The sequence below is a fragment of the Kogia breviceps genome, chromosome 15, assembly GCF_026419965.1.
Source record: "Kogia breviceps isolate mKogBre1 chromosome 15, mKogBre1 haplotype 1, whole genome shotgun sequence".
Classification (NCBI taxonomy): domain Eukaryota; kingdom Metazoa; phylum Chordata; class Mammalia; order Artiodactyla; family Physeteridae; genus Kogia; species Kogia breviceps.
This window is the reverse complement of record NC_081324.1, coordinates 39,432,875-39,443,877: the sequence shown is the minus strand read 5'-3', so window position 1 is coordinate 39,443,877 and position 11,003 is coordinate 39,432,875. Positions and strand designations below refer to the sequence as shown.

The window sequence follows — 11,003 nt, the reverse complement described above, 5'->3', positions numbered from 1 at the left end:
TCCTAGGTATTTTATTCTTTTTGTTGAAATGGTAAATGGGAATGTTTCCTTAATTTATCTTCAGATTTTTCATCATTAGTCTATAGGAATGCAAGGGATTTCTGTGCATTAATTTTGTATCCTGCAACTTTACCAAATTCATTGATTAGATCTAGTAGTTTTCTGGTAGCATCTTTAGGATTCTCTATGTATAGTATCATGTCATCTGCAAACAGTGACAGCTTTACTTCTTCTTCTCCAAGTTGGATTCCTTTTATTTCTTTTTTTTCTCTGATTGCTGTGGCTAAAACTTCCAAGACTATGTTGAATAATAGTTGTGAGTGTGGGCACCTTTGTCTTGTTCCTGATCTTAGAGGAAATGGTTTCAGTTTTTCACCACTGAGAACAATGTTGGCTTTGGGTTTGTCATATATGGCTTTTATTATGTTGAGGTAAGTTCCCTCTATGACTACTTTCTGGAGGGTTTTTTTTTTTTTTTATCATAAATGGGTGTTGAATTTTGTCAAAAGCTTTTTCTGCATCTATTGAGATGACGGGTTTTTTTCTTCAATTTGTTAATATGGTTTGTCACATTGATTAATTTGTGTATACTGAAGAATCCTTGCATTCCTGTGATAAACCCCACTTGATCATGGTGTATGATCCTTTTAATGTGCTGTTGGATTCTGTTTGCTAGTATTTTGTTGAGGATTTTTGCATCTATGTTCATCAGTAATATTGGCCTGTAGTTTTCATTTTGACGTCTTTGTCTGGTTTTGGTACCAGGGTGATGGCAGCCTCATAGAATGAGTTTGGGAGTGTTCCTCCCTCTGCTATATGTGGGAAGAGTTTGAAAAGGATAGGTGTTAGCTCTTCTCTAAATGTTTGATAGAATTCACCTGTGAAGCCATCTGGTCCTAGGCTTTTGTTTGCTGGAAGATTTTTAATCACAGTTTCAGTTTCAGTGCTTGTGACTGGTCTGTTCATTTTTTTCTATTTCTTTCTGGTTCAGTCCCCGAAGGTTGTGCTTTTCTAAAAATTTGTCCATTTCTTCCAGGTTGTCCATTTTATTGGCATAGAGTTGCTTGTAGTAATCTCTCATGATCCTTTGTATTTCTGCAGTGTCAGTTGTTACTTCTCCTGTTTCATTTCTAATTCTATTGATTTGAGTCTTCTCCCTTTTTTTCTTGATGACTCTGGCTAATGGTTTATCAATTTTGTTAATCTTCTCAAAGAATCAGCTTTTAGTTTTATTGATCTTTGCTATCATTTCCTTCATTTCTTTTTCATTTATTTCTGATCTGATCTTTATGATTTCTTTCCTTCTGCTAACTTGGGGGTTTCTTGTTCTTCTTTCTCTAACTGCTTTAAGTGTAAGGTTAGATTGAGATTTTTCTTGTTTCTTGAGATAGGATTGTATTGCTATAAACTTCCCTCTTAGAACTGATTTTGCTGCAGCCCAAAGGTTTTGGGTCATTGTGTTTTCTATGTCATTTGTTTCTCAGTATTTTTTAAATTTTCTCTTTGATTTCTTCAGTGATCTCTTGGTTATTTAGAAGTGTATTTTTTAGCCTCCATGTATTTGTATTTTTTACAGATTTTTTTCCTATAATTGAGACTCTCATAGCGTTGTGGTCAGAAAAGGTACTTGATATTTCAATTTTCTTAAATTTACCAAGGCTTGGTTTGTGACCCAAGATATGATCTATCCTAGAGAATGTTCCATGAGCACTTGAAAAGAAAGTGTATTCTGTTGTTTTTGGATGGAATGTCCTATAAATATCAAGTCCATCTTGTTTAATATGTCATTTAGTTTGTGTTTCCTTATTTATATTTTCATTTTGGATTATCTGTCCATTGGTGAAAGTGGGGTGTTAAAGTCCCCTACTATTATTGTGTTACTGTCAATTTCCCCTTTTATGGCTGTTAGCATTTTCCTTATGTATTGAGGTGCTCCTATATTGGGTGCATAAATATTTACAATTGTTATACTTCTTGGATTGATCCCTTGATCATTATGTAGTGGCCTTGTCTCTTGTAATAGTCTTTATTTTAAAGTCTATTTTGTCTAATATGAGAATTGCTACTCCGTATTAGTACTTTTAATGGTACTGTTTACCTGAGTTTTGGACAAAAGGCCCCACATTTTCATTCTGCACTGGGTCCTACATATTGGGTAGCCATTCCGGCTCTTGAGTGCTCTGCTCCTCCTGAGGCAGGTCTCAAACCTTTCCTTGTTGGAACTCCCTTCTGTCTACAGCCCTTTGGGGATTCCACCTGATTGTCATGGATTTGAAGGCCACCATTGTTTCGTGGCTCCTCTGCTGCTTCATTTATGAAATCCAGAGCTGGACCAGGACTTAAGAAATAATTCAGGAGCTCCATGATCTCTAGAGGAAGGACACCTGCCACAGTGGAAGATGACACAACTTCTCAATCCCCTTCTAACCCTGACTTGGGGAAGCACCCAAATGCTGGAATCTCTTATCTGGCACTGCTGATTCTCCCTTTGATGAGTTTTGGCAGAAAAATGCTTCTAGAAGACTAAACGTCAGCTATTATGCTTGACAACTTGGTTCCTCTCTATCCTTTTCTGCTACCCCATGAACCATTGAGCAGTTGTGAGTAGGCAAAGCAGGTGGAGGCTCTTGTCAACAGTGACTGGTTTCATCAAAACTCTGCATGAAGAGTCCTGGCAAAGCAATGCTTGGGAGGATTTGTTTTGTTTTGGTTTTAATGGTACAGTTGAATCATCTCTTCTTTTTTAAAAAAGTGAGAAAGATAATTTTGGCAAATGTGCAAATATCACATCACAAAACTGGAAACAAGAAGCTTTATAGGAAACTGATGAAGATGAGAAACTACAGGAAACTGAAAATGAGCAAAGCAAGATCTGTTTGTGGCGAAGGATATAAAGAACATAAAAATGTATATTCAAAGTTTTACATGGAACATTATAACCCATCAAATTAAGGTATCAATATTTCTAACAAAAATTAACTGATCTGAGGAAGAGTAATGCAAAAGTATTCTAATGTAGTGCTGCCCAAAAGAAATTTCTGTGATGATAGAAATGTTTCATCATCTCTGTGCTAATACAGAATCCACTAGCCACATGAATATGCCCATTGTGGCTAATATAACTGAGGAACTGAATTTTTAACATGGCTTAAATTTAGCTGCTTTAATAAGTGGCTACCAATTGAGCAGCATAGTTCTAATGCCTCATAGGTCAAAACCAGTGGTTTCTATGGGGGACTTCTCTAATTACTGCTGAGCAGTGAGGGGTTAGAGTAGAAAGAGAAGAAAGCTCTTAACAGATCTACTTAGTCACACAACACCTTACATTCGCCACCGCTTCCAGAATCAGTAGGTGGCACAACCTGCTGTAAAGGGTATGAGGGAAGGATTCTTGGGGAGACCTGAGTATGCCCTTCCAACTCCTGGCTCAAGCCAATGGCAGTAAAAAAAGGCCTAGGATTTTGTCACTCAGATGGGGAGAGGACTATGGTTCCACACACAGAATCTGAGGCTTGGGCCACGCCTGGGGCATCTGTGCATGGAAATCATCGCTGTGGGGCTGGCAGGGAGCTGGAGGTGGGGCGCTCATTTTCGGACAGGGTTTCCAGAGCCAGAGGAGGATTTAGAGGTGGAAGGAGGACCTGCAGGCCCTTTCTGGCCACCTGCAGGCTGAACAGACCCTTTCTTTTTGGGGATTAATGTCTTGTTCTTGTTCTTGAACACTTTGCTGGGATCCAGCTTGTTCACAAAGGAGTCGGTCTCTTCCGTGAGTAGGTTTGTGTTGTAGGTGATGGGTTTATACATGTTGAACCATTGCTGTAAGGCAGAATTAGGAGAGAGGGTCACAATTCAAAGGAGAAGAGCATGTGTTTATGTTCTTTAGAGGAGATACAGGGGTAGAGAGCTGGGGAGATGAGGCAGAATAAAAGACTTCAGGAAAAACTGCCTCTAAATCTATTAGTACTTTCTTTAGGTAAAAGGGAAGACACACATTGCTTTATGGGGTCTCATAACCTTTAAACATGAGGACTAAGAATCTAAGTAAATGCGCTTCCTTCTAACCTAGTGTGCAGTGAGCCTGGTATGCTAGGTCCCAAATCATCAGGGTACAGTGTCCTTCTAATTGTTCTGCCTCCAAACCAGCCACTGTCCATCAGGTGGACTTGGTAGCATCCTTCCCACAGGGAAGAAGCAGAGGCCACAGCAGGCCTCTACTGAGGGAAGTTGCCTGCTCTCTTCCCTACAGGCTTTCTGGGCAGCTGAGGGCAAAGGGCATCTACATTTATTTGCGTTGATCACAACCACCCACTATGTTGCCTGGATGTATATCACTGTCATGTGACATTTGAGGAAAAGTGAGGTCCACTCGAGTCCCTCATTTTTTGCCACCCAGTCAAAAGTTCTTCTAGACACACCTGGTGTTCTCAAACCAGGCAGTATATCAGCATTACCTGACATCTGTATGTTTAAAATGGTGTCTGGATCTATAATATAAATGAGGCACATCCATACTTTGAAATACTCTATATATCATTGAAAAAGACAGCTCTCTATCTATTGATAGGGAATGAGCTCCAACATGGAGTTAAGTGAAAAGAAGGTGCAGAACAATGTGAATAGTATATCGCACTTGTGATTTAGAAAAAAGGAACCAAAAACTGTATGCATGCATGCCTTCTATCCAATAAAGTATCTCAGTGAGGGCACAAGAGAAACTAACAGTGGCTGCTTGTGGGGAAGTGGATGGGGAAGCTGGAGAACCAGTGAATAAGAGACTGATTTTTCACTGTTCCTGTATACATGTACTGCCTATCCAAAATGAATGATCAAACCTAATCTCCCCCCACCACCAACCCCTTTTCATGAGAAGTGAAAACTCCCCAGGTGATTCTGAGGATCAGCCAAGTTTGGGAACCACTTAACTAGAATAGTATAAAGTGAGGTTGTCCACCTAAATTGGAAGCATCTGCCTTGCTTATTGAAAATACAGGCTCCTGGACTCAACCCCAGATCTCCTGAATCAGACGAGGAAGCTGGGAATCTGCAATTTAAGCATTTCCTCAGAAGATTCTGATAAGTTCTATAGTTTGAGATGACACGTCGTCCCCCCTTACCTTGGCCTGTGGGCTAATGCCATAGCTGGTGAAAGCATACTGCCACTGGGGCAGGCCCAGGTGGGTGATAAGCAGGCGATAATAGGCAGTAAAGGTATCTGTGAGAAAATGCCAGTATAATGCTCTGTCCAGGAACCAGATCTCAGTGTCTTGTGCTAATGCTGAAATAGCAGACAAAGGACATAAAGGAAGGGATGGCTTAACACTTTTTTCCTTTTATCTATAAAGTCAACATCTACTCATGGTTAAAACAAATTTCAATAGTAGAAGGAATGTAAACTATAAGTAAAAGTTCCCTTTTTTCCCTTCCAACCTCCCAGTTCTTTTCTCCAGTGGCCACTGTTACTGGCTTCTTTATATTCTTTTACAAATTCTTGATCAGTCAGTCGACTGATCTATCTGCTGGGCTTTGGCCATCTGTGCATTCAGGCTGTCTAAGCAGCACTCCTTTCTTGTGCGGACTCAACACTCCCCCTCTCCCAATAGGTATATACTGTGGTCTCAGCCTTCCTGATGGAGAGACACTCTATCTGAATGGTTCTGCCTTTCTCAGGAGGTCTGTCAGGAATTAGAGGTGCTGTGAGAAACCACCAAGGAGAAGCCCAGACCAGCTTCCTCTCCTGGGACTCCTGCCTGTGCGGCTGTGCGATGTGCTGGTTGAGCTGAAGCAGGCACTATTGTACCAGCTCCTGCCTCACACTTGCTTCTGACCGTCCATTCTTAGTACTCCTAGTTCATCTCCTAGCCCTCTCCTATTTCATCTCCTGTCTAATGGCTGTAACATCTCCCTAAGTGGCCTCCATCCTCCAGTACCTTCCACTTCCATTTCTGCTTGTGGTCACATTTTCATTTGAATCCTGCCATACTTCTGCTAAATAACCTTGACTCCCCACCTACTTCCACATAACGTCCAAACTCCTTCACCTGGCTTTCAAAACTCTGCATGAAAGGGAATCACAGGGCTTCTGGTGTCATCTCCTCATCCACAAGATGAACCATGTGGCCAATGAACTGGAATTGTCATTCCCCCCAGATCAGGTGCATTCTCCCATGGCATGACTTTTACCCATATCCCTTTGCTTGGATGCCCCCTTTTGCCCCCCACTCCACACCCCCCATGTCTCATTCAGACCTATACTTAGAGATGCAGCTCATTAGTTGTGGCTCACTGGCTCCTTAGTTGTGGCACATGGGCTCTTTAATTGTGGCCCCACATGCTGCAACTAAGACCCGGTGCAACCAAATAGATAAATAAATAAATATTTTTTTTTAAAAAAGGATGCAGCTCAAAGGCTACTTCACAAAGACTCCTCCAGCTGGAGATGATCTCTTCTTTCCCCCAGAGGTAAACCCTGGTGTGTCTTCTCACCCTCTGCAGGCAGAAAGCTACTTGAAGAGGGCTGGACCTTGTCCAACTTGGTAGTTCCTAGGGACTGAATTGCTGTTAGGGGGCCAGGTGGTGCCCACTGCTCAAGAAGCCAGAGCCTTTTCCTCTTGATTTCCCATCTGGGATCTTAGTTTGAGGTCTAGTAATTCAGATTTTTATTGCTGTGAATTGGCCTACATAAATACGTGTAAAAGAAAGAGTGTTTTTCCTGGATGCTTTTCTAATACATGAGCCTGCTGGAGGAGTTATAAACAGAATGACTATTTCCTTTAGCTTTTATTCACTTATTATCCTAATCTTATTATTTTGCAGTAACTCACAAGTGACACAAATTACAATAGCTTAAAAAGACTAGTAATTGGCCTGGAGGGGGATGCTCAGAGAGGACCAAAGGAGTTTTCTGGGTCTTGGCATCTACAAGAGACCCAGCAGCACCTCAGGTGGTCGGGGAAGAGCATGCCTTTTGCATGATGGCTGGAGAGCAAGGTCAGCCAAGGCCATTCCCAAACTACAGGACCGTGCCTGCCATGATTCTTACCTGGTTTCCCTCTTTTGTAGACAAGGCAAACCTTCCCATTTCCGTTGCAAGGATCCAGCTCAAATATTACACTGCGAGAATCAAAGTGAGGCTTCTCTGGCTGGTTCTCACTAGCTGCAAACCCAGAAGTTAAAGGTAATGTTCAAACACACTCAGCTCAAACATAGTTATTCATCCAGCTTTGCTTGGATGAAAAAAACAGAGCGAAAAAAAAGCCTTGTCTCAAACATATTCTTAACTATTATTTTCAAATGTGGACCAAATGTATTCTATACTCTAAATGCCCTGGGTCTTATTCATGGTCTAAGCCTCCGTCTGGGCTCCCCTACCACCAATAGACAGTGTCATGGAATCTGGGGAAGGGGGCATGAGGACAACAAACTGAACTTCTTGGGAGTGGGACGACATAAGTCAGAGTAACCTGAACAACTTTTTTCTTTTTCCCCAGATACATGCTTTCCCCTCGTTTATAGCACTTCATGATCTTTTGATTGGAATGCTTTTTCCTCTGTCTAAAATGTATATTTGTGGCATTTTATGTTTATTTCTATTATAATTATAACATTATAATTAATTCTAAGTCTGGCTCTGTTAGAAATACCTACCTAGAAATGAAATACCATGATGTAACAGAAAAAAAGATAAATTCTTAGAAATGCAAGCATCAGAAACCTCTCCTGCTTCTTTCATTACAGCAATTATGCAATAATGATTAGCATTAGTGACTGGGGTGGAAAGGGTTTAACAAACCTAGGAGAGATTGGATAAAACAGAGTATATAAAAATAATATTTTTGATTTACACATATACCCATACATATAATTTTACATAAATGCATAAATATTTACATTTCTAAATAAGAAGGCTTTCTGTGGTTTTTTTGTTTGTTTCTTTCTTTCTTTAACATGCTTTTACCCTCGCCTGGTGGTTATACCTTCATATTCTTCATCTCATATGGTCCTAGGCAGACATATAGGTATACATTAAAATTTTGTGAGATCATTTACTATATAAAAATGGGATACCACACATGTTACCTGAATCTTACTTTCTATACAATAATACCATGTGGAAAGCCCTCTAAGGGTTGTAACTCTAATGCATTCTTTTTAATGGCTGCCTGACAGTCTGTGGGAGTGGATGCACCCTAATTTATCCTGTCAGCCACCTATTGATAGGGGGCCAATATTATTCTGCTACAAATGCTACAGTAATCATCTCTGTACCTGTCCCTTTGTTCTGGTGCTTTTGTTATATGGCTAGACACCGTGAAGTATTATAGAATGGACATTGCCAGACTGCTTTTTGAAAAGTCCTTTGTTTTTGAAAGATATTTTCATGGGGTATAGAATTCTAGGTTGACAAGTTTTTCCTTTGAGTATTTGACCTTTTTTTAATCAAATGAATTTGCTTAAAGAATATTTTATTTTTTAATTTTTAATGTATTTATTTTTTATTCCAGTCTAACAGCATGGTTTTCCTCTGATTTTTTCTTTCTCTTTTTCCTTCCTTCTTTCTTTCTTTCTTTCCTTCCTTCTTTCCTTCCTTCCTTCCTTCTTTCTTTCTTTCTTTCTTTCTTTCTTTCTTTCTTTCTTTCTTTCTTTCTTTCTTTCTTTCTTTCTTTCTTTCTTTCTTTCTTTCTTTCTTTCTTTCTTTCTTTCTTTCTTTTTATTGGAGTATAGTTGATTTACAATGTAGTGTTAGTTTCAGGTATACAGCAAAGGGATTCAGTTATACATATATCCGTTCTTTTTTAGATTCTTTTCCTATATAGGTCATTACAGAGTATTGAGTAGAGTTCCCTGTGCTGTACAGTAGGTCCTTATTAGTTATCTATTGTATACATAGTAGTATGTCTGTGTCAATCCCAATCTCCCAATTTATCCCTCCCCTCTCCCTGAGTATTTTATCTTGATTGAATTGTTTCCAATGAGAAATATGCCATTGTCCTTATCTTTGCTCCTTTGTATGGAACTGTCTTTTCCCATTGAGTGCTTTTAAGATTTTCTCTTTATCCCTGATTTTGAGGAATTTGATTATGTTTCCTAGTATTGTTTCATGTTTCTTGTTCCTGGCTTATTAAGCTTCTTAGATATGGTTTAAATTTCCAAGTAACTGGTACAGTTTTGAGCCACTATTTCTTCAGATAGTATTTCCTGGTCCATCCCCCTCTTTTCAGGGACTCCAGTTATACATACATTATACCATTTGTTGTCCCTCAGTTCACTGATGCTTTTTTTTTTTTTTTTTTTTTTTGTGGTACGCGGGCCTCTCACTGTTGTGGCCTCTCCCATTGCGGAGCACAGGCTCCGGACGCACAGACTCAGTGGCTATGGCTCATGGGCCCAGCTGCACCGTGGCATGTGGGATCTTCCTGGACCAGGGCACGAACCCATGTCCCCTGCATTGGCAGGCGGACTCTCAACCACTACACCACCAGGGAAGCCCCACTGATGCTCTTTTGATTAAAATAATTTTTTATTTTCTTTCTGTGTTATTTTGGATTGTCTATTGTTATGTCTTTAAGTTCTCCAGTCTTTTCTTTGGCAATATCTAAACTATTGTTAGTCCCATCAAGTGTATTTTTCATCTCAGAAACTAGTTTCATCTCTAAAAGTTAAGTTTGGATTTATTTTTTCCTATCTTCCATGTCTGTACTAAGTTTTTGGACATACAGAATATAGTAATGACTGTTTTAAAGTCTGTATCTGCTAATTCTAAACTGTATCTCAATTCTGGATTGGTTTCAATTAATTTTTCTCCTCATTATGGTCATTTTTTCCCTGCTTTTTTGCATACCTGGTAATCTTTGATTGGATACCAGAAATTGTTAATTTTGCATTGTTGAGTGCTTGCTATTTTTATATTTCTATAAATATTGTTGAGCTTTGTTCTGTGACACAGTTAAATTACTCGAAAACAGATACTTTCGGGTCTTGTGTTTAGTATTTGACAGGCAGAACCCAAGGCAGCATTTAACCTAGGGCTAATTTTTTTCTCCATTACTGAGGCAGGACCCTTCTGAGTACTCTACCTAATTCTATGTAAGCCATGAGGTGTTTCAGCCTGGCCAGTAGAAACAGACACTATTCCTGGTACAGTGTGAGTACTAGGCATTGTTCCCTCTAATCTTGGGTGGTTTTGTCCCTGGCCTTGGGCAGTATCTTCACATGTGTGTGCTCATCAGTTCTTTCCTGAATACTTGAGGAGGACACTCTGCAGATCTCTGCAGTTCTCTCCCTATGCAGCTCATTCCTCTCTGTTACTCAGTCCTGTGAACTCTACCTGTCTTCATCCAGCTGGGCTCTTAGTTATGTCTTCTCAATTAACAGGTACAACAGGTTCTCCTTGGGTTCCCTTCTCTATGCTGTCGACTGGAAACTTTCAGATAATAAGCTAGGGTTCACCTCATTTGCTTCCCATCATTCAAAGCTCATCACTCTTCTCTGTCTGATGGTCAGTATCTTGACAACATCCATTGTTTTATATATTTTGTCTGTTTTTTTTTTTTTTTTTTTTTTGTTCCAGGTGGGAAGATAAATCTGGCCTCTACTATTCCATCTTGGATGAAATCAAAAGTCCAGACTGTAGGCTCCCACCAAGTTTTAGCAGCCCTGACTGATGCTGATGGGTCTGCCCTCAGGTGAAAAGTTATAAAAATAGGAAAATCATTCAGTGTGGTTCCCTTCTGCTATTTGTAGATGCCACTCCAGTTTCTGCTTATTTTTGGTTACTCTCCAGTCCTTTTAGGTAATTATTTTAAGTTTCCCCAGAGTTTAGTATTATCTGCACAAGTCCTGATCTGGTAAAAGGTAGTATGCCATATGGCCAGAATCATAAGGTCAAATCTACAATGTCACTATTAGTTCTTCACTGAATTTTTAGTTTGGTTTTATCTCCATGTGCACATTAGCACACTGTCCTACAGTCTGTGCCTAATAATTTCACCCTCAGGAATAACAGT

General features: G+C 39.8%; 1 protein-coding gene across 3 annotated transcripts in view; it reads right to left on the bottom strand.

The window, feature by feature from the left end:
• Positions 1–2,798: 2,798 nt before the first annotated feature.
• TPGS2 (tubulin polyglutamylase complex subunit 2) overlaps positions 2,799–11,003 on the bottom strand; it is a 56,916-nt gene continuing 48,711 nt past the window's right edge. For 2 of the 3 annotated variants that reach the window (XM_059041393.2, XM_067016014.1), the window contains 3 exons: positions 7,040–7,153; positions 5,115–5,275; positions 2,799–3,816 (listed from right to left, as the gene is read on the bottom strand). In XM_059041393.2, the coding sequence (XP_058897376.1) occupies positions 3,586–3,816; positions 5,115–5,275; positions 7,040–7,153 (506 nt within the window). In that variant the 3' untranslated portion in view covers positions 2,799–3,585. Of the gene's footprint in view, positions 3,817–5,114; positions 5,276–7,039; positions 7,154–7,644; positions 7,790–11,003 lie in introns of those variants that run through there. The other variant, XM_067016015.1, reaches the window with a different exon arrangement.